This window comes from Meles meles, chromosome 5 (genome assembly GCF_922984935.1).
Source record: "Meles meles chromosome 5, mMelMel3.1 paternal haplotype, whole genome shotgun sequence".
Classification (NCBI taxonomy): domain Eukaryota; kingdom Metazoa; phylum Chordata; class Mammalia; order Carnivora; family Mustelidae; genus Meles; species Meles meles.
Genome location: NC_060070.1, coordinates 117383588 through 117408584, shown reverse-complemented (window position 1 = coordinate 117408584; position 24997 = coordinate 117383588). Strand labels below are relative to the sequence as shown.

At 40.7% G+C, this 24997-nt stretch overlaps 1 protein-coding gene across 1 annotated transcript in view; it reads right to left on the bottom strand.

Annotated features, from left to right (window-relative positions):
* CD109 (CD109 molecule) overlaps positions 1 to 21989 on the bottom strand; it is a 135665-nt gene extending 113676 nt beyond the window's left edge. Inside the window, exons 1-2 of the mRNA XM_046006356.1 lie at positions 21677 to 21989; positions 20384 to 20556 (exon numbers count right to left, since the gene is read on the bottom strand). Coding sequence (XP_045862312.1) covers positions 20384 to 20556; positions 21677 to 21750 — 247 coding nt within the window. The 5' untranslated portion in view covers positions 21751 to 21989. The remainder of the gene's footprint in view (positions 1 to 20383; positions 20557 to 21676) is intronic.
* Positions 21990 to 24997: the final 3008 nt, after the last annotated feature.

Below are 24997 nucleotides of genomic sequence, written 5' to 3'. Positions count from 1 at the left end.
GACTACTAATTTAACTCATGCCAATTTCTCATCAGATCTAATTACTTCAAGGGAAAAAATGTTTCCAGTTAAAAATAAAAGAGTACTTATCCAAAGGTCCTGTTTAAGTGACATGAATTCAGAGGTGATGATGGACCCTCACAGTTCCTTCATTTAAGAAATACTTGTGAATATTTAAGAAGTATTTACCACCATGAACAAGACAGACATGGTCCCTGTTCTCCTGGAAGCCACATGTGTCTATCCTATATAAACAGACAGACCCCAGAGCAGAGCACAGTACAGAGCAGGGGTTAAGCAAGTGGACTCTGGAATTAGACTCCACCAATTCTATACTCATCAACCATGTACTAGCCCCATCCTTGAAAGAATTTCCTGATTATCTGGGTTCAATTTCTTCACCCATAAAAGAGCATGTTAATAATAGGACCAATCTCATAAAATGGTTGTGAAGAATAAGTATGTTGATACCTAGAAAGTGTACAGAACAGTGTCTGGCACAGAGTAAACACTTGATAAACATAAGTCACTGTAGCGCCAGAAAACTTGGAAGAGATATCCTCTGGGGATGTCAGCGTGCCTCTATAGCAGGGTCTTCCCGTTTTCATAATGGACCACTCAATCGATCAGGACACATCACCAATGTCAAGTTAGATTATCAAGTCATATACATACATGCAATTTCTCAACCAAAATACTAAATATTAGAAAACCTTCGTTTCTTAGTTTTGCTCAATAAAATAAAAGAAGTGAAAGTTAGTATGTTTTCTGCCTACACCCTTATAAATGGTCTTGCACAATCCCCAATGTGTGCACACCCACCTGAAGACCACTGCCCCAATGGGCCTCCGTGAAACACAAATATGTTTTCAGAAGCAGATAAGCAATTCATCAAAATCACTTATCACCTAGCACAGACCAGTTTATCCAATGACTGTCACCATAGGAAGCAAAGAGCAGGACTCTTAAATAATAGGACATTGGACAAAAAGTTTCTTGAAAAGGTGACAAAGAGAAACAACTGAACAGATACAGCACAACACGGGAGGGCTGAAATAAGAGGACAGAGCCCACCCCACAGGGACGGGGGAAGGCTCCCAGAGAAAACGATGCCAGAAGTCTAAGATTGTAGGATAAGGAAAAATTAGCCAGATGAGAAAGGAAAGGAAGAGTTTCCAGGCAGAGCAGCAGCAAATGCAAAAGAGCCGAGCTCAGCATGAGTCTACAGAAGAAAACAGCTGGCAGGGAGAGGACTAAAGAGATGAGGTTGGACGAGATCCTGAAAGGCCTTTTGCACAGAGTGAGTCCTGGCTGGTATTAAATATCCCAAGTTATGCCACTATCCCAGCATCCTGATGCAGCAATTGTCATGAATCGTTTTGGTTTAGTGAAATATTGATAAGAGATGGTTTTAATTTGCACAAGACTTAACTTTGAAATACTGTAATCATGCTTTGGTATTATCTCAACTTGTGGGAAGAAACTTATCCTCATTAAGTTCTTCTTTTTAATGGGATAACCATATTCTATACCAAACTGAAGTAAGATTTGAGAAGCCCTATGATATTGCAGCCACTGAACTTGGTCAAACAGTCAAAAGAACCATAAATACAGACAATTTACTTGACAAGTTTTGTATTGTAAAAATATTTGTTGAGGGGAGTCATAGTACTCTCCAGGCAAAAAGACAAACCCTGTAAAATATATGGACTGAAACATTTAAATAGTTCAATATGCAGGAATAGATGGAATTGAGAACATCCTCTATAGAGCAGAATTTGCTCTGATCTTAACACATACCTCAGAAGACGAAGAGAGTGTGTTCTCAATAAAAAATATACCAACAATGAACAAATGCTCTTTGAAACTAAAAATAATACCATTTATCCTAGCATCCCCCAAAAAAGAATACTTAGGTATAAATCAAATGAAATGTGTATAAGATCTATATGAAGAAACTACAAAACTATGATAAATGAAATCAAAAAAGGATTAAATAAATGAAGAGATATTCAATGTTCATGGATAGAAAGACTCAACCTTGTCAAGACATCAGTTCTTTCCAACTTGATCAATGCAATCCTAATCAAAATCCCAGAAAGTTATTTTATAAACATCAACAAACTGATTCTAAGACCCAGAATAACCATCACAATACTGAAGGACAACAAAAGCTGGAGGACCTGTACTAAGAACTCCGAGACTTACTGCAAAGCTACAGTAATCAAGGCAGTGTAGTATTGTCAGAAGGATAGACAAACTGATCAATGGAATAGAAGAAAGAGCCCAAAAATGGACCCCTACTAATATGGTCGAATGATTTTTGGCAAATGAGCAAACACAATGCAATGGAGCAAAGACAGTCTCTTCAACAAATAATCCTGGAGCGGACATCCACATGTAAAAAAAGTGAACCTAGACATAGCATTTACCCCCTTCAGAAAAACTGACTCCAAATGGATCACAGACTTAAATATAAAATGCAAAACAATAAAACTCCTAGTGTATAACACAGGAGAAAACCTAGATGACCTTGGTCTTTTCAGATATAAGACCAAAGATACAATCCATTAAAGAAACAATTCAGGGGGGGCGCCTGGGTGGCTCAGTGGTTCAGGCCACTGCCTTCGGCTCAGGTCATGATCTCAGGGTCCTGGGATCGAGTCCCGCATCGGGCTCTCTGCTCGGCAGGGAGCCTGCTTCCCTCTCACTATCTCTGCTTGCCTCTCTGCCTACTTGTGATCTCTCTCTGTCAAATAAATAAATAAAATCTTAAAAAAAAAAAAAAAGAAAAGAAACAATTCAGGGGCGGATAGGTGGCTCAGTCAGTTAAGCATCCGCCTTCATCTCAGGTTGTGATCACAGGGTCCTGGGACTGAGCACCATGTTGGGCTCCCTGCTCAGCAGAAGGTGGGCTGGGCGGGGTGGGGGTCTGCTTCTTCCTTGCCATCCCCCACTTGCATTCTCTCTCTCTCTCAAATAAATAAAATCTTTTTTAAAAAGAACTCATAAGCTGAACTTCGTCAAAATTAAAAAGTTCTGCTATGCAAAAGACAACCTCAAGAGAATGAGAAGAAATGCTGCACACTGGGAAAAAATATTTACAAAAGTCAAGGACTACAGTCCAAAATCTACAAAGAACTCTTAAAACTCAACAATAGGAAGCAAATAACAGACTAAAAAATGGACCAAAGTCATTAACAGACAACTCAGCAAAGAAGATACACAGATGGCAAAGAAGCATAATAAAAGATGCCCCACATCATAGGGAAATGCAGATTAAACAAGAAGATACCAGGACACTTCTATCAGTCACTGACAATGTCAAATGCTGGCCAGGATATGGAGCAAGAGGAACTCTCCCATACGGCTGGTTTACAATGCAAAAAGGTACAGCCACTTGGGAAGACAGTTAAGCAATCTCTTTAAAAACTAAACATACTCATCCAATCAAGAAATGGGCAGAGGACATGAACAGACATTTCTGCAAAGAAGACATCCAGATGGCCAACAGACACATGAAAAAGTGCTCCACATCACTCGGCATCAGGGAAATACAAATCAAAACCACAATGAGATATCACCTCACACCAGTCAGAACGGCTAAAATTAACAAGTCAGGAAATGACAGATGCTGGCGAGGATGCGGAGGAAGGGGAACCCTCCTCCACTGTTGGTGGGAATGCAAGCTGGTGCAACCACTCTGGAAAACAGCATGGAGGTTCCTCAAAAAGTTGAAAATAGAACTACCCTATGACCCAACAATCATACTACTGGGTATTTACCCTAAAGATACAAACATAGTGATCTGAAGGGGCACGTGTACCCGAATGTTTATAGCAGCAATGTCTACAATAGCAAACTATGGAAAGAACCTAGATGTCCATCAACAGATGAATGGATAAAGAAGAAGTGGTATATATACACAATGGAATACTATGCAGCCATCAAAAGAAATGAAATCTTGCCATTTGTGAGGACGTGGATGGAACTAGAGGGTATCATGCTTAGTGAAATAAGTCAATCAGAGAAAGACAACTATCATATGATCTCCCTGATATGAGGACGTGGAGATGCAACATGGGGGGTTAGGGGGATAGGAGAAGAATAAATGAAACAAGATGGGATTGGGAGGGAGACAAACCATAAATGACTCTTAATCTCACAAAACAAACTGGGGGTTGCTGGGGGGAGTTGGGGTTGGGAGAGGGGGAGGGGGTTATGGACACTGGGGAGGGTATGTGCTATGGTGAGTGCTGTGAAGTGTGTAAACCTGGTGATTCACAGACCTGTACCCTGGGGATAAAAATACATTATATGTTTATAAAAAAAAAAAAAAGGAAAGATGAATACCCAACTTTTGTAGCAACATGGACGGGACTGGAAGTGATTATGCTGAGTGAAATAAGTCAAGCAGAGAGAGTCAAGTATCATATGGTTTCACTTATTTGTGGAGCATAACAAATGACATGGAGGACATGGGGAGATGGAGAGGAGAAGGAAGTTGAGGGAAATTGGAAGGGGAGGCGAACCATAAGAGACTATGGACTCTGAAAAACAACCTGAGGGTTTTGAAGGGGCGGGGGGTGGGAGGTTGGGGGAACCAGGTGGTGGGTAATAGGGAGGGCACGTATTGCATGGAGCACTGGGTGTTGTGCAAAAACAATGAATACTATTACGCTGAAAAAATAATAAATTAAAAAAAAACCACTAAACATACTCTTAACCATACAATCCAGCAATTCCATTCCTTGGTATTTACTCAAAAGAGCTAAAAACTTATGACCACACACAAAATCTTCACGCAGGTATTTACAGCAGTTTTATTCATAACTGCCAAAGCTTAAAAGCTTTCAGTCAGTGAATGAAGAAATAAACTGTGGTACATCTAGACAATGGAATATTATTCAGCTCTAAAAAGAAATGAGCTATCAAGCCATGAAAAGACATATAGAGAAACTTTAAATGTGGGACGCCCGGGTGGCTCAGTCAGTTAAGCATCTGCCTTCGGCTCAGGTCATGGGTCCTGGGATTGAGTCCCACACTGGGCTCCTTGCTCAGTGGAAGCCTGCTTCTTCCTCTACTTCTGCCTGCCTATGCGCTCACTCTCGCTCTTGCTCTCTCTGAAACAAATAAATAAAATCTTTAAAAAAAAAAAGGAAAGAAAGAAACCTTAAATGTATATTGTGAAGTGAAATAAACCAGGTCTGAAAAGGCTACATTCTGCATGATTCCAAATAAATGGCATTCTGGAAAAAGCAAAGCTATAGATACAATAAAAAGATCAGGTTGCTGGGAAGTGGTACAGAGAGATGAACAGGCAGAGCACGGAGGGGTTTCAAGGTAGTCAAAATACTCTGTATGGTATTGTAATAATGGTTATATGTCATTATACATTTGCCAAAATCCACAGAAGATACAACACCAAGAGTGAACCCTAGTGAAAACGATGGACTTCCATTGTTTATGATGTGTCAGTGTAGTTTCATTCCTGCTAAAAAAAAAAAAGGTACCATCTGGTTTAGTGATGCTGATAATGGGGAAGGCTGTGCATGTGTGGGGACAGGGATAATATAGAAAATTTGGGGGGAAAAAGCCTTTATTTGACTGTTCAAATCATTTGATCACTCCTATATATTTGTATAAATTATATACATGTATATATAAATAATATAAATAAAAGATAATATATATAATAATATACATCATGGAATGGTCAGACAACTTGAACATTCAAATAAATTATGGATTATAACCTACTGAATAAAGGAAGAGTCCATGAGCTCATGCTGCTCTACAATTAAACACATGACTGAATGATGGAGAAGGAAAAGTTCTTCTTTACCGTAGAATTCCAACAAATAAATATAGAAGGAATCATGGAATTGGGAAATTTCAAAGCTATTGTGGTAATAATTGATTCAAGCAACAATCCTCAATCTTGTGCGTATAAGCTGGGCGAGTGAGATTAGTGAGAAATAATGGAAGTATTGTTGTTTCAAACTGCTAAGTTTTGGGTGGATCACTCACAGAAATGGATGACTGGAACACCCTTGATATAAAAAGATTAACTAGCAAACCTGTAAAGGTTGCACAGAGCAGCACAACAGCCTCCAGCCACGGTGGCTCCTGAAATGAGCAACTGAAATACACTACAAATGCAAAATACACCCCATATTTCTAACACTTAAAGAAGTAAAAAGAATGTAAACCATCTCAGTAATAATTTCATAGTGAGTACATGCTGAACTGATTATATTTATGAACTATTGGGCTAAATTAAAGTACATTATTAAAATTAATTTTATCTGGATTTTCTTTACCTTTTTTTTAAAGATTTTATTTTTAAGTAATCTCCACACCCAACATGGGGCTCAAGCCCACAACCCCAAGATCAAAAGTCACATGCTCCACTGACTGAACCAGCCAGGCACCCCTATTTTTTACCATTTTTTTTCAAAGATTTCATTTATTTATTCCAGAGTGAGTCTGTGTGCACAAGCAAGCAAAGAGAGGGGGTGCGATGCAGAGGGAGAGGGACAAACGGATTCCATACTGAGCACAGAGCCCATCACAGGGCTTGACCTCACAACCCCAAGAACATGGTGACCTGAGCCAAACCAAGAATTGGACGCTTAACTAACTGAGTGACCCAGGTGTCCCTACTTTTTACTTTTTTATTTTGGTTATTATAAAATGTTGTATTACATACATGGTAGAATCATACTTCTATTGGACAATGTTAGTCTGGAGGATGGAGGACTCACATTTCTGCTTAGAAGCAATAAAACAACCAGCTAGATCTGATTGCCTGCAATTTTTAAATATAATAATAATATAATAATAATATATATTCAGTAATAATTGAATATATGTTATATAATATATAATATATAAATAATATACTTATATAATATAAATATATTAAGTATAGATTAATATTAATAATGTAAATTAATATATTTAATATATTATATCAATAATATATAAATAATAATAGATACTATTTATAGTGTTATAAAAGCATGACATATATTAACTGATCTAATCCACATCATAATCCTATTAAGTATTATTTTCCTTATTTTACAAATAAGAACCCTGAGTCATAGAGATATTAAGTGACTCGCCCAAGGTCACCCACAGAAAAGAGGTAACAGAGCCAAGATTCTAATCCAGGCAGCCTGGCTCTTGGATCTGAGCCATAAATCATCATTCTGGGCTCCCTCTCAGCACAGAACAACCAGCTGAACCTTTGTGCTTTTTTTTTTTTAAGATTTTATTTATTTATTTGAGAGAGAGCATGAGAGCGATGAAGGTCAGAGGGAGAAGCAGACTTCTTGCGGAGCTGGGAGCCCAATATGGGACTCCACCCCAGAGGGGATCATGACCTGAGCTGAAGGTAGTCACTTAACCAACTGAGCCACCCAGGTGCCCTACCTCTGTGCTTTTATTCTACATACCCTTGATTATTGTAAAAGTTCCCCTGCTTAGAGAGTCCTTTGTGCACATTCTCACCCCTCCATCACAGAGGTTCAAAACCTCTATTATCTGAGGACTCTTCTCCTCAGCTCTATGCTAGTCATCAAAGGACCTATAGGGATTCTTCTTTATCCATGTTGCTCCAACCTTTTGAGTTCAGCTATAAGTACTGCAACAGCAGAACTAATTTTAAAATAATTCACGTTGTACGAAAACTTCTGAAAAGGATACAAAAACTAGAAAATTTCCCAACTCTCATATCACTTCCTCATACTACAGTTCTGATACATTTGAAGTTAATTTCAAGATCCAAAAAATCCCTCTTCAAAGGAAAGTTAAAAATAACCACATATGTCTATAGCTGGGACCCCAGGGAAGCCAGGGGTTTTGTGGGAAGTACTGCTGTATTCAGTACCTGGTAAAGGGAGGAGATAGGACTTGGAGGGCAGAGGGGGGTGGTGGGCAGAGCTGCAAGGCAGGCTCCAGAGGTGTGTTCACAAGACACGCACTCTCAGAAACAGCCAAGACCCTTGAGAACTGTCCTGAGCCAGGGGGATGGGGCTGGACCTTCACCCAAGGAGGGGTGCCCCTTGGGCAAGGCGATTCTCTTAGCAGATGCAATCCCCAAGTGGGCTGGCTTTGAGGGCAGAATGCCACAGTGCTCCCAGGAGCTGGAGGGAACCAGTCCTTCTTCTCCAAAGGGCTCTACCTGGGTGCCACAGCACAGATCCACCACAATATCCCACTCTGGGAGAAAATGGGCAAAATTAAACTGCAGAAAGCGGAGCCCCAACAAACCAGTACCCTCGATTACGGAAAGATATTTATTTTTCATTACTTTAGGATAAATCATCGGGGTTGGTCATTTTGTCAGGTCTGTGACTTGGAGGAAACAATGTGCTTCCTCTCCATCATGGCCTGACACGCAGTCTACCTCCCATCACTGGCAAATTTACAAAGACTGTGTGTGTGTGTGTGTGTGTGTGTGTGTGTGTGTGTGTGTGTGTATTTTGGGGCAGGGGGCCAGAGGTATTTATTTTTATCTAAGAGACACTAAACAAGGAGAAAGTAAAAAACAAAACAAAACAAACAAAGAAACAGCTGAGAATCTATGATCCAAATAAATCCAGTAGATTGATTAATTGGAAGGCAAGCATTTCAGAAGCTCGGGACCAGCTACCCAGATTCAAAGTGCAGGAAAGCCCAGTTCATAGAACTTTTTTTTTTTTTTTTTTTTAATGTAGCTCTTTTGGGTCAAACCCTCGAGGGGCTTTCTCATTAGAGAAAAACTGGAAGAGGAGGTTGCCGCATGCCTGGCTCTCACTACTTTGACACATAACAGTGTCTGTTCACAGACCCAGGAAAAACAGGGCCAGAAACAGAAGCTGCTCCCAAAAGCCAGAGCATCATGACAGAGATGTCCCACCCACCCCTAATTCTTGCTAGATTCAGGGAGTGGCTCCAAGGATGTGTAGAGAGATCCAGTTTAAAGCCCACTCACTGGTCTCATGTGTCATTATTAAAAGGTCAACTTTAAGTACTTGACATTTTTTTCAACTTGTGTTCTCTCCAAATTTACAAACGCAGCTTGGAATGTCCTAGGCACTTACTCAGTCTTATGTGAAAGTCCTAACGTTCTAGCAATAATTTACACAACCAAAACCTAAAGCTGGGAGCGCACGGGTGGGAATGTAGATGCGCAAGGGTGATCTCTTTCTGTGCTGTTGCTAGGTTGAAGATTAAATAGACAACATTTGCAAACTGCTGTGACCATTTCTGCTCCCTCGGAGCAAGGTTCCCCTCAGACACGGGAAACAGGCACCACCTCTAGAAACACTAACTCGCGTTTCCTTTAAATCGCGACAAAAGATCCGCTCTGGGACAAAAAGTCCTTCTCCACATTATTGTAGATAAGTCTGTAGGACTCAGGTCATTCTTGTGTGTAACCACAGAAAGTCAATCTGAGAACCCTTTCAGATGCTTTCTCCTTCCCAACGCTGCCGAAGCCACTCAAAAGAAACCTTGTTTTAAGGCTTCACACTTGGCACAAGCCTGAGAGCTGGCCGTTTGATTTACAAATAGAGTCAAGCTATTTTTAAGTTGTATAATAAGCATACACAAAAACGAACCTTCTCTTAGCTTTTTAAACACACTCTATAAAACCATATGCTGCCTCTTCTGACATCTGTGCTCACCAAATAGCTCTGGGGAGAACTGCTGAAGGAAAGGGGTGAGGTGTAATGGGAAATCCAACAGATCCAGAAACAGTCCCTATGGGTAAAAAAACAGCTTTTCCACTAAATGCATATAAATATATATGCGTATATGTACGTATGTATATGAATACATATGCAAATATATATACGTATGTATACATTTATATGTCTGACTTAATATTTACTGTTTAATTATTTTTGGTAGCTCTCTGCTATTCAGTAATATAAACTAAAGTATATCACTATCCTGGCTGAAAACTTGGACCTCCTTACCAAGTTATTAAATACTCTCTCATTATTCAGCATTTTCTTTGATCACAGGGAGACAAAGCGAGAAATTGGGTTTCCCTCTACAAAACCGTGGAAGACAAAAACCTCAAAACATGCTTCTGCTTCGCGGTTTACTGTCACTGTAAAGCTAAGTAACTCTTCAGTGCATCCAGTCTATACAGAAAAGACAAGCATTTCGAGTAAAACAAAGCAAAAATATCTCCTTTGGCCTCTTACACACTCCTTTAATTTTTTTCTCTCTCCTGCCTCTCCTTATTTACAAACATCCCAATAAACAGGAGTTTCATAAATAATGTGTTGTTCCAGTTAGACCACTGAGCATCAACAGATCAAACAAAACCCACTAAAAGTAAAATAAATACAATGTTACAGTATAAACTAAATGTTGAGTTCAAAACAGATGAAAAACCAAGAGTCAAACAAGGCTCTGGGCTACTGAATGTCCGGGCGTTTACAATGGCAGGGTTGGCAGTTTAAGGCCCATGGCCCAAAGACGGCCCACACCAACTTTCCTACAGTCCGTCAACTAAGAAAGAATGCTTTTGCATTGTTATATAGCAGGGAAAAGAAAAAAAAATATTTCATGACACATGAAAATTACATGAACTCCAAATTCAGGGTCCACAGAGTTCCATGAGCACACTCATTTACTATGCACTGTCTCTGTAGCTACTCTGCGCCTACAGGGACAAACACCAAAAAACCATAAGGCAGCAGAACCTACCATGTTTACCATCTGGCCTTTTTTGGAAAAGTTTACTGTCCCCTATGGGATGGTGCTCTTTTTAGAGAGATCTCTTCCTTTCTCAAGGGATAAGGAGTAAGGTTGAAGGCCCAGCTGAGTCACAATCAAACTGCCATCAACAGAGACCTCGTCTGATGCCACAGCTGCTGCTCATAAGCGTGGCATCAATAATAACATGTGATACTAGGAAATGCTAGGTATGACACAGCTGGCATTCTCCAATGTTTACCAGGTGCCAGACAACATGATAAATGTTCTAAAGCAATACACTTAAGAAAAAGAAATGGATAAAATTAAATTTTATTTAACTCAATAGGCCCAAAATATTATCCCTGAAGGTATAATCAATATTAAAAACTTACCAGTTTAAAAAAAATTCAGCTTTGTCGCATTTTTTGGTATTAAGTATTCAAAGTCCAGTGTGTATTTTTTACTTGCAGCCCATCTCAACTTGTACGAGCCGCATTTTAAGCACTCAAAATCCACAGGTGGCTCGTGGCTACCATATTGCACAGCACAGGTCTGAAGTACTATCTCATTTAATACTCACATCAATGCTCTAATGTGGGTGCTATTATTATTGCCATCATACAAATGAAGAAACTGAGATTAGATGAAATGAAGTGACCTGTCCAAGGCCACTTAGGTAATAAGAGGTAGTGCTAAGGGTTCGATTCCAGTATGGTTCTAGAGCCCTGATCTGACTCACTATATCTCCCAAACTATACAGAACAGACCTGGATATTACTTCCAAAATATTGGTCCCAACAAAATCTCATGTTTCCTCCTTGTCCCTCCTCTGTACTTAGTGCACTCTTGTGGTAGTATTTGAACACACCCATTCCTCCACCTTTTCTCTCTCATCCATGTTGTGATTACCTCAAGCCCCATGTAGCCCTGTAGAAGTCCATCCCTCTTCAACCCAACAGCCTTCTTTACAGCATTCATAAAACACTCCCTATCCCCACGCCCATGGCAGACACAGCTAATCCATCTACTCCCTATTCTGGTAAACCCAGTCTTGACCTTGACACCATCAACAGAGCGCTCCAAGCAGCCTCTACCATCAACTTGAGATGGCACATGAAAAGAAACCTATTTTGCATCCCCGTGAAGAGCCCAATATTTATGCCACCCAATATTGTGCCACATATAATTTGACCCTAATAAATATTTGGAATTCTCAAAATAGTAATGCCCTGTCTCAACTATATTTCTGAGAAGATTTAACAAGATTTCAGCAAAATTTACATTTATAATACTAAATCATTTCTGCCATCTACATTTCCATAAATGTAAATTCCCAGCATTGCCCTGCCAAAAGGAAGCTACCAAGTACTCCTAAGAGAATGTAACTCCCTGTTTATTTCTAAGCTCTAAGCTCTTTACCATTTTGGTTTTCAGATTAATTCATGAGTCATTTCTTCAAAACTAAAGACCCAAGGACCTGCCCACTACTCCCCACCCAACTCCCTCCACCAAATTTTCTTTCGCCAATTTCACCCTCACCCTTGCAAAGGAAGAAAGTCAAGTCATGGAATTTTTCCTAAGAGAAATGAAGAGTAAAAAAGACAGAGTAAGACCAGATCCCACTATAATTTCCTTCTCCTCAAGTTTTGTCATTGCACCTTGATCTGATGATCACCTTAGCCCAGGCCAAGAGATAATAAATTACAATTCCACTTCCTACTCATGCTGACAATCCCATGGCAATAATAAAATAACTACCCGATCCCTTCAAGCTTCAAGTGGAAGCACACTACCACCATCAATGCCCCTTTCTCTTCTCTGTTCTCCTGTGTTCCTTCCCTTGATACCAATACAAGTATCCGCCCTTGCATTCCAACATCCCACAAACCAGCAGGGATCCATTTGGATACCACAAGGGACTATCTCCATTCTGTGTTTCTCTTTCCAATGGGCTACTACTTATTATGTATATCCCCACTCCCTATGAAGAGATGACCAAATGTGTATAATTTAGAGGCAGGTAAATAACTACTACAAACTTTTCCTGAAACTGTATTCCAATTTCATTCCTCATTACAAGTTCATACCTCAAAATATTTCTTTCTTTATTCATTCTTTTCAATCTCTTTCTTGCATCAAAACAAAAAGTAAAAGCTTGTTTGTTTTAAGGGTTAATCCACTTACCTGTGCTCCTAATCCTGATCCCACGACTTCTTATCCATGAATTATCAACCTCCTCCTTTTGCATCAATGACTTTTACCTCTCTACTGGGCATTTTAAGAGAACATCTACCTCTCTCCTTTCAACTGTCAAATTTCGGTAAAGAGTGGTCTACACTCTTATATTTTCTCATTACCCATTTATTACCTAAACTTGGCTTTGCCTCCCAACATTCAACTTAAAACCATTCACTTAAGGATACCCAATGTCCTTTTCTCTGTCTTCCTCTTCTCTTCTCTGACCCTCTGGGACACCCAGCTCTATCAAAACTTTCCTTCTTACGACGTTCTTCCCTTGGCTTCTGAAACATCTCACCATCTTCAATCTATCCCTGTCTCTGGCTGCTCATCATTCATCCATTTCACTGATTTCTTTTCCTTCTTCCAAGTTTCTGTCACCAGTCTTGTTCCATAAGTTTTGTCTCTCTTGTACCTCTCATGCATTCCAACCAAGACTCCGAGTATTGTCTGCCTGTGTGAAAACAGTGCTTTAGACTCTCTCCCTAGCTACAATTTCAAAACTATCTGCTGTACATCTCCACCTGGATGTCTCCCCAAGCTTATATCTAAAGCAGAATGCAGCATCTTTTCAGAAAACAGACACACAAACCTCTATCCCCCCATGGCTGCCAGTCCCAGCCGTCAGCTCTTCCCTCCGGCACACCCTTCCCTCCCCTAGTATGTGAAATGACTGTTCCCACTAAATGCCAAATACATCAGCAGGAGTGGAACACATATGAATGGACATTTGTATAGCTCTGGATGTAAAAGGTAACACCACCAAGCACAAGGTCATACACAAGAAGCACTATTTACAAACCACACTGAATTCTTTATATAAAAACAAGAAATAAAGACTCAGGCCTTCTGCACTTTAAATATACATTACCCTTCTAGAACCTCTGAAACTTTTCTAATCCTTCCTTTCTCTTATTCCCCACCTGCCCCCATTCATCCACAATTACATACAACAAATAATCTGGAAATAATACATTAGTGGGGGGAAATGTCATTGGGCAAACAACTAGTTGTAGCATTGTAAAGCCCTCTTAGCAACATAAAGGATCAAACAGTAACCCAGCCCAAATTCTTACAGGATCTGATTTCTATTTCCACCACAACTCCTCAGTGAGTCACTGGGACAGTGACTCATTTTGTGTTAGAAAAGGAGCAGCACATGTTTAACTTGGAGTTTAAAGAATCAGTAAGTTCCCTTTCAGCTTCACTCAATCACTGATTCATAATCAAACCCCAAAATAGGATTCTCCATTGCTTGAAATGAACACCCATGCTTAGAGCTGGGGGCTGCTTGAAAGCAAATACAGAAGTCTGGGAGGGGCTTGGCTCAGCTGCCATGAATCATCACAGACTTGCAAAGGCATGTCTCTCATTCTCAGGCTTTCTAACACTTGGTCAGGAGCCATTCATGAGAGAGTAAAAAGTAGTCATTTTCATTTTAATGTGGCTAAGAATCACTTGTGATGACTGCTTGAAATAAAATGTAGATTCCTAGACCTTATCCATGTCTTAAAGGGGTGGCCATGGCATTTTTTTTTTTTAAGATTTTATTTTTAGCCAATTCTACACCCAATGAAGGGCTCGAACCCACAACCCCAAGATCAAGAGTTGCATGCTCCCCAACTGAGCCAGCCAGGCACCCTGAGTCTGTGCTGTTAATAAGCACAACTCACACAGTGAAAAACCCAGAAACAGGATTTAGTGTTAGAAAGATCCATGAGCCTCCTCGCCCGCCCCACCCCACGCAGAATCATTAGTCCATAAAAAGCAACTCCACCTTGAGCTGAAATAAGAAACCTGCACGAATATGCAGGTAAGCATTTTAAAACTCCTTAGTTAGCCTTATTTTTTTCCATATCAGAAAAATCAACATTTGCAAATATATCCTAGGTCTTACACACAGTTCTCCATATGTTAGGAAAGTTTCCTAGAGTGTAATGGAAATAGCACTGGCCTGCAAACTTAGGGATGTGTCAGGTCTTCAGCTCTGCTACCAATAAGTGAGTTCACCTTGGGCAACACCAGGCCTCAGTCTCCTTGGCCATAAATTAGGTGACTGAATTGGCTTATCTCTGAGGTCCCATCCAGATCCAGAATTCTATAAAGCTCCAAGTAAAGTGGGTAGAGAACTAGCACTGCATTGTGATTCTTCAGATCCAGATTGGATTTCGTTAGATCCAGGACTAAATCACCACAAGCAAATGTGATGATAACTTTATAGGAAGATGACTGATAGGACATTGTATCAATATCCCAAAGTAAGGCAAACAAAAACTATGTCATATTCTTCCATCCGATCTCAACCTTCAAATTCAGAACCAACAGAACCAACTTCAAATGCAGGCTTCACTATTTAGCTTGTTAACTCTGGAAAACTATTTTTTTTCTCTCTTAGCCTCAGTTTCGTCATCTCTAAAATGAAGATAATAGTGCCTTCCTCACAAGCTTATTGACGTTAAGTATTGTGCATTAAGTCCCTGGCACTATAAGGAAATTCAATATTTAATATGTTAAATCCCTTTCCCAGCTCCTCCTAGTGATGTGCCTTTTACAGGGTTCCCACTTCAACATTACCCCAACTGATGATTAATAACTGCCTCTGTCATGATTGTTGTTCTTCTTTTCTAATAACAACAGCTACCCTCTTCTTGAATAATTCCTATGTGTTAAGTGCCTTTCAACATGTTACCTAACTCAATCCGTACAATAGCCTTGTAATTGCATAAGGCAGGAACCACTATTCTCCAGATAATAAAACTGAAGCCCGGTGAGATCATGACTACCCACAACCATACAACCACTAATGGAAGGACTATCAGGTAGCCTGGCTTCATGACTACACTGTGGTCCTTTATCTTTCAGAGATATATATATATCACAATAGAAAAGACATGTGAATGAAGTGTCCACACCCTTTAAAAATAATTCTCACATACCTACAAGTTCAGACTCAGCTCTCCTGGCAAAGCTGCCTGTGAAAACCTGTCCTGGAGATCCGCCCACACACTACACTAATTAATCTACTCTCATAAAAACCACGAGAATGATTTTGATCTACAAGCCATGAAACGTATGTTCTAGAGCTTTGTTTCCACCAGAAAGCCATCCGAACTGAACTGGATGATTTTTTTAAATCTTTCAGATAATAGCTCAAACTTAAGAAGCATTGATTTCCCACCCTTACTGGATCAAGATTGAAAATAAAATACCCCCTTGTCAACGTGGGAAAGAAAGACAATAAAGGACAAAGAAGAATTTACAACTCTTACAAAGTAGGGAGTAAACACCGCATTGACTCTCCAAGATTTTAGAGCAAAAGAAAAAGCAACTACTAAAGGATATAGACACATTCCCTCATAGAGGACATCTCATGCCAATGCCTCAGTGGGAAGATGGAAGTAGGCTTGGCCCAATAAATAGTTAAACAATGCATCCCAACCAGCAGGCACTCACCACAAGATGCCCTGCAGAGCACCCACGGCTTCCGCTGACATTTTGTTTAGGGTTTTTACTTAAATCAGGTTTACGTGAAGCACCGACAATGAATTCATTAATGAGGGGAAAGGGTGAGTTCATATTCTCACTCAAGAGAAACACTGAAAGTTTACACAGGAACATTTCAGACTGTAGAAAGAGGAGGGGATAAGGCGGAAATAACAATTTCAAAGAAGTCAAAAATAATTCAATCATTCCATATGGCTTCACAGATGAGAAGATAGTTCTCATTTATGACCCATGAATTCAAACGTTCTTCAACTTTTTTTCTTGATCTGGCATGGAACTCCAGGGCAACCTCTCACTAATGGAAAAGATAAAAACCAAGAAGGAAAGAAATGAAGGGACAGACTCACTCTCCACCCAACATGCAGTCTGATTTTATTTCAAATCTGATTTGATTTCAAAAGTGACTCCATCATCTTTCCTCTGGTAATTACTACCTGCTGAACTCTTACCATGTTTTGTTAATTGGGTCCACTTAACTATTTCATGCGACAGAAGACTATGAACCTAACTCTGTTCAGTATAAAGGGGATGATGGTGATGGTGGCGATGAGAGTGACGGTGACGGTAGTGTTGGTGGTGATAATGGCAAGCACACTTCTGTGTCTGAATCTCTCCACTGAAGAGGCATTGATATACCTTTATAGAATGCCACAAAGTCTAGTAGAAACACTTTTTCTGGGCTGCCGTTCACCCAAGAAACCTCATAATTGATCCCCAATAAATGGAGAAACATATTTAAAAATGAATAAACTCCCCTGGGGCAAATAATACATTATATGTTAGTTTAAAAATAAAAAATTTAAAATAAATAAATAAGTAAATAAATAAATAATAAAAATTAATAAACTATAATGTAATCAGTGCTGCTGGCCTCATGGATGGAAATGTAAATAAAATCTTCCTTATAGCTGTCAAATAAATAAATGAACTCTTCCTTGAGGACAAGCCATACTTTTCTTTTTTCTTTTTTTAGTTCATTTATATTTTTTCATTTTTTTATTTTAATTCCAGTGTAATTAACATACAGTGTTATACTACTTTCAGGTGTACGGTATAATGGCTCAACAATTCCATATATTACTCTGTGCTCATCAAGATAAGTGCACTCTTAATCCCCTTCACCAATTTCATCCATCCCTTTTTTATTTTTTATTTTTTATTTTTTTTTTTTTTTTAATTTGACAGAGAGAGAGATCACAAGTAGGCAGAGAGGCAGGCAGAGAGAGAGGAGGAAGCAGGCTCCCTGCGGAGCAGAGAGCCTGATGCGGGGCTCGATCCCAGGACCCTGAGATCATGACCTGAGCCGAAGGCAGCGGCTTAATCCACTGAGCCACCCAGGCGCCCCCCATCCCTTTTTTAAAGTATATTTTGTAATTTGAATCCTTTAGCTATTACCATTTCTGACACAAACTAAGCTACCAATGCGTTCTGGTTATGGTGAAACACTGCTCTGCCCCAGGAATTTCTAAAACAGACTGTTAGAAACAGCCGCTCAGAATAATACCTCTTTACCCAGCTCTACTGGATGATGAATCTTTATTAGAAGCAACCTTTTCTTGGAGGCCCTCATAAAAAAGTAATGACATAATCAGACCTAAAATGTATTTATTTGTTTGCGTTTATGTGGCAAGGGAGGAAAAAAAATGGATCCTGGGAGGATCTCTGGATTTAGAAGACCCATTGATTTAAAATGCTCATTTGTCTACATACAAATGCCACTGGAGAAGTCAGATTAAAAAAAAAAAAAAAATGTCTTGGTCCTTGAGTCCTAACATTACAGGAAGCATCTGCTTTGAGAACAATGACTCACAGCCTCTGATAACGGAGTAACATTCTCCTTTGCAAGGGAGAGAGTGCTCCCAGAAATGGTATTTTCAATGAAATTCTATGTCAACAGAGTCAGAAAACAGCCACTAGAAGAAATGCATTTTCTCTCTCTCTTTTTCAAAGATTCATGCTGCCCTCAGGATAGTGTTGTCTGACCCAGTCTTGAGCATTTTAGACTTCCCAGAGATATGGGACCAACTCTCTTCTCAAAAGAAGAATCTAAGAAAAAAGTTTTAAAATGAGCCAGAGTCCTCCCATCCCCCTCAACAGTGTTGGTACTATTAGCAGAAAAAAGAAGAGACTGATAAAGGAGATTTACAGAAAGATAATGCAGTAGAAATTCTAAAATAAGAGTATACAAACATCGGAGCAAAGCCCAAATATTTATCAAAATCATCCATGTTATTCTGGACCTCTGCAATGCGGTAAAATTACTGCACTAGTAGAGCCAAAATGACAACTCTTAGTGGATAAATAATGACTGTGCAACTACATTAAGTAATGTCTGCTCGAACTTAGTACTTCAGTATTTTCTTTAGCCATCATTGTAAGACCAGGATTCATTCATTCCTTTTCAGAAATAATAGCTCAATAGCGAAGGCAGAAGCCTACTCTCATATAAAAGGAAATAATACATCCTGCATGATGTTCTTCAGTATGACTATGGATAATAACTAACAGCAGGTGCTGAATTCCACATAGGCGCTGGATACTAACATTCACTTTATACCTGCTCTGGAATGTAAGTTTTGTTATCCCCACTTTACAGGTGAGGAAATTGAGGCTCAGAACAGTCAGGTAACTGCACAAGATCATACAACCGGTGCTAAGACAATCTCAGATCTTAAGCACTAAGCTACATTTCCTCTCCAGGGAAACAAGGCCTCTCACTTTCCTGACATAACTCCTAGGAAAGACAGAGAGGCTTGGCTCCCATACACATGAACTCTTCCTAACTTCCATCCCAAACTTACTCCCCTAGTCAGTCGACCTCCAGTGGGAAGAAAAAAAAACAAAAACAAACAAACAAACAAAACCACAGATACAGATAAACTTTGATTTTACCTTTTTTCATGATGGTGTTAATTTCTGTATGTTGGTAGAGGATAAACATTTAGAAGATGAACTATTGTGGAATCCCTTCCACCCTTCATTATGTGCCCTTACATTAATTTTTTAAGATAACTCTTAACACTGTAGGCATTTATGCCACAGTCTCTGCCCTCTGATGAAACATCTAAACACGCTTCTAGTTAACTGTGTTTATAGTTAGAAGCAGGATTATGGGTAATTTTAGTTTATTTCCTTTACTTCCGGGATGTAATCACTGAGTATATACTACTCCTTCAATTAGAAAAAAAAAATACAATAAATGTTCATTTTAATGGAAAAAGGCTTAAGTATTTATCCCAAAATTATTTTTCCCTCCATATTAAAAAAGAAGACATTCATTGACCCCGTTTAATCCTAAACCAGATTTGAATCCAAATTTAAGAGATGTGGGTTCTTTTACAATGACTCCCACATTCACATCATTTTTTTCCTGTACTTTAAAAATTAAGAAATATTCCATAAAACTGAACTTTTAACACTGTGTAGCTCTTTTCCTTTCCACGGGCCTACTTAATAAAATCCTTAGCACTCAATAAATATAAAAAAAATGGTTACATATGGTTTATATAAACTATATATAAATACGATTTTGCCTCAGCCTGTTCACCTTGCCCATTTCCCCCTCTGGGCTGTCATTGGCCTACATTTCCCAGTCTCCTGTGCAGCTAAATATGGCCATCAGAAGAATAACAGAAGTGACATGAGTCTCCTCTAGGCCTATCCTATAAAAACCTCCCACATGAGAACATACTCTTCCCCTGCAAACTTGGAAGCCACATGTTGATGATGAGGGAGCCACAAAGTGGAAGGAACCCGGGTCTGTGAATCTCCAGTTGGGAGAGTATCCGGGAACACCATTTTGGACTCTCCATGAGCAAAAACTAAAAGTGTACTACATAAAACACTGAGACTCTGGGGTTTCTCTGTTACATATGGCTTCATTAACATACTCCAGTTATTACTACAGAAGGGTAAGACTTCACGCTGTTTATCTTACCTTTTTCAAAAACTCCTTCTGCTTCCAGGACGGAGACCGTGAGGTTGGCTGCCATCTTGACCAACTCTGCCTTCACAGTGACCTGGGGGGGGCTGTGTTCCAGAAGATCAACCCCAATGGTTACATTTCCTCCAGGCCTGACAATCCCTGGGGCTGTCACCAGAAACCTAGGCCTAAAGAGTTCCCAAGAAGAGAAAAACACAGTTTCTTATCTTTACATCTCCATTCTTTTCCGATGCTCAAATTTCACAGATAGTGAAATAGACTTCATACTGCGCCAACTGCAATTGTTCCAATTATTCCAATATGGCTCCACTGCGCCATTTAGCAACTGCACTGAAACCCTACTGAAACAAGAATTCCCATAAGTCAACCTTAATACAGTAATTCCTGCACCACTAGAGGAGAGCATGTGTTATTATTTCCATTTTATAAACCACAGACAGCGCAGGATGAGCCTCAGTGTGAATGGCTTACGCTGAGGCATGCAGAAGTTATTGGCAACGTACAAGCTTCTAAACTTCTCCTTTACAGACAACCTCATCCCAGCGTGATTTTTTTTCTTGGCTTAAACACACACACACGCACACACACACACACACACACACACACACTTTTGCCAGTTTTATTCAAACCTTCATCCATGGGCATCTGCCCCAGAAAACATCACCTAACAAATACCACTGATTGAAATATAACATCAGAAATTAAACAACCAGTGGTAAAACGTCCAGATGTAGCAGTGCATAAAAGTCAGCAAAAACAGCACTTTCTCTGCCCAAGCCGAGGGTAAAAAAGGCTCAGCTGCAAAAACCCGTAGGAGTGGGGCACTTTCCATTAATGTGGGTGTCTCATTAGTTATCTTCCTACGGTGTCTGCACCCGAACCACTTCGCCTCAGCCACACCTTGCCAATGCCGCCGCTGAGAGACCTCGGTTAGAAAAAATACATCACACGCCTTGGGGGAAAGAAGGCACGCTCTTTGGGAGGGGGAAAAATGTTGAGGGAAAGGCAGAGGCAACGTGTACTAGAACTAAAACGACTCTCTAGAAAGTCGCTACGGCCAGAAAGACGCTGCAACAACTTGCACGGGTGGAGAAAGTCACTGTCCCGCGGAGAACCCAGCTGCAGCGACAGCCGGTCTACCCTCCCGGCCGGTGCCTGGCTGTGCTGTGCCGCCCCGGGGCCGCTTTCCACCCACAGCCGCGTCCGCACAGCCACCGCCCCCTCCGCCCGCAGGGCCGCCCGCACCGCGCCCGCGCCCGCGCCCGCGCCCGCGCCCCGCGCTCCTACCCGGGGGCCGCGGCCAGCACCGAGGTCCACACGCACACGAGGTGGGCGGCGCTCAGGAGCCCCCAGCCCCGCATCTCGGCCGCGTCAGCCTGGGCCACCGTCCGCTCCTGGGGAAATTCGCGGGCGCCGCGGGGTGTGGCTTTCCACCTCCTCCCCGCTTTTTTTTCCCCTGACTCTGGAGTTTAGCAATCTGAAATGGGCGCGCCTAAAAGCGGAGTGAGAAGTCTAAATTGAGACAGGACTTGGTGGCTCCACCCCTCCCACCGGCATCACAATGGCGCTTCTCGCTGCTCCCGCCGGCATCGAAAATCCCGGTGGGGGGTGGGGGGGGTCAGACAGCGGTCTCTAAATGCGGTCGAGCCCGGCCCGGCCCCGGCATCCCCGCTCCCCGCGGAGAACACAGGGCGCCCGCTTCCCCAGCCCACCGGGCTGCCGGGCTGTTTACACTAGCGTTCTACCAGCGATGCCCGGAGTGAATAAACAGGCCCATCCTTGTGCGGAGAAATTCAGAGCAGCTATGTGAAGTGGGGAAAAAATCAATCATTGTCCCCCAGACTATGAGTCATAATTTTAGAGAAATGGCAAACACACACACATGCACACACACATAGAGGCCAAACCAAAGTATTTTCTGGCGAGTCGTTTAATGTATATGAAAAGACAGGAGAATAACTGTTGTTACTTAAAACGCAGATTAAGGTATTTCGTTTGCCTCTCCAGGAAAATGTTGTGGTTTCTCAGTTGAAAAAAAAAAAAAAAGCAAGAAAGGAATTCTGGCACACTCAACAGTTAGGTGTTGCTACTTGGAACTGGGAGGAACAATTATCTAGGGTGATGCTTTATAATTTGGGCTGTCTCTAAACACATTTCCTCCGGACGGTATTCATTAGGACTGTAAAGCTGGGAGCAATTTGTAGAAAACCAATTAGGACTGGGGTGGCTCTCCTGTCCCAGCGGGACGGGAGCCGCCGCGCAGCAGTTACCGATCTTCCCCCAACTCCTCACCACCCTGGCTTGTCCACAGCTCCTTCTTCAGTTCTTTGGCACTGGCACCATCTTCAGATGACTCAGGTTTCACCATGACTACACCATAAAAGCAGAGAACTGCCAGAAACTGTTGGAGAACAGGCACATTCAGTCCCTGACAACTTAAAGTTTCTAATTCGTGCAGAAAAATTTTAGATGGTGACTTTTTCATGTGGGGCAAAATGCACAAGGAAAAGAGGTCAGCGAAGGGATGTCACATGACAAAGCTATGTGCTAAATAAGGGAGAAAGTAGCACCTAGACAAACTGTGGTTTTTGGAATCCAGGAACTTGCTTTCCTCCCTTTCCTGTTCCACCCTTTTTCACCCTGCTGAACGGCTTGCAGAGGTCCCTTATGTCCTTGCAGCTCTTAGAGGCAGCCTATCTTTAGTGCCTGGCTTCCTGTGCAGGCAGGGTTTCAGGATAGTGAAAAAGTGTCTGAGTGGATCCTTGGGTACAGATCCTATCCCTGACACAGCTGTCACCGCTGATCTAGTCTCCTTACCTCTGTTGTTCAGAGCGGAGGAACAGGGTCAAGTGTGAACCAAGCCTGGAGGTCTAAACCAGTGCTTCTCAAACTCTAACATGTATGATAATCACGTTGGAAAGCAAACACTATTTTTGGGATGGGGACTAAGATTGTACTTTTCTTCAGTATACAAGGGGTCACAGAAGGTCTACAAGTTCAGGCAATTTGGGGGCACTTTGATTTAAAAGGGAAGTTGGGATCATGGAGAAAATTCTTTTCAAGCTTCACAGAGACACAGCAATAACTTTAGGTTTATTCTAGAGGCAAGCAAACGTAAGAGGGACTCTGGATGTTGCATTCCAAGAAGACCTATAGAACAGTTTAGAATGACCTAGTTATTTTATAAAATTAAATCTGTGCAGATCTTAAATTGGATGTATCTCTCTGTTTATTTCTTCCTTCTCACAATACACACTTGCTGAAAAACTTAACCATATAGAAATTTAGCTGGGTAGATTTGCATAGAGATGAAGCTACTACATGCCTGCTATACAGTACTCAATAAAAATGTGTTAAAAGGATTAGTAAAAATGTTCATCTCAGAGGGGTTTTGTTTTTTTTTTTTATTTCCTTAAGTGATCTCCATACCCAACATGAGGCTCAAGCTCACAACCCTGAGATTAAGAGTTGGACGCTCTACCAAACGAGCCAGCCAAGTGCCCTCAGTCTTTTTTTAATTAAGAAAATTGAAAATATGGGACACCTGGGTGGCTCAGTCGGTTAAGTGTCTGCCTTTGGCTGGGGTCATGATCCCAGGATTCTAGGATCAAGTCCCAATTCAGACCCCTTGCTCGACGGGGAGCCTGCTTCACCCTCTGCGTGCTGCCCCTCTTGCTGTGCTTTCTTTCTCTCTGACAAATAAATAAATACAATCTCTTAAAAAAGAAAAAAAGAAAGAAAACAGACCATTAAAAAAAAAGAAAAATTGAAAATAGTCTGATTGACAATAAGAGATTGGGTTAAATAAATTATGGTATATCCATGCAATAGAATACTGTGAAGTAATTAAAAATTATGTTCTTGAATTGGACACTAATTATTCAGAAATAAATATTCATGATATGCTTTGGGGAAGGTAGAGAATCTGTTTTATAAAACAGAATTTAAATATGATTCCTTTTTTAAATTTTTTTGTTGTTGTTGTTCATTAATTTGAGACAGAGAGATACAGAGAGAAAGCATGAGCAGAGGGAGAGGGAGAAGCAGACTCCACGCTGAGCAGGGAGCCCTACGTGGGGCTCGATCCCTGGACCCTGGGTCATGACATGAGCCGAAAGCAGACGCTTAACCATCTGAACCACCCAGGAACCCCTAAATATGATTCCCTTTTTATAAAAATAAGGTGTATTTATGTATACATATACATTGTAGATATATGCATTTTAGAAAGAGTTGAAGGATGCTCACCAAAATGTTGTCTCTATCCTGGTGATTACCTATATCTGCCAAGTTTTCTCTAATGAATATAGATATCATTTTCATTTATAAAGAAAACAATGAAATGGTACTATGGTATTAAGAGGTCTTTAAGGCAGCATCTTGGAAACTCTTTTACATAAAATACATGAATTTTAATAGTAAAAAAATTATATGTGTTCCTCCCATGAAAACTGAATGGCCTTTGGCATAAGAACTCCATAGTTCCTGTGTCCCTCTTGACCTGTCTTTAGGGTGTGGTTCAATGAGAAAGCAGAACCAGTATGAGACTGATCCTACCTAGCCATGGCCTCTGCGTCTAAAACCTGAAGTCTCCCAAGGTCAGCTAAA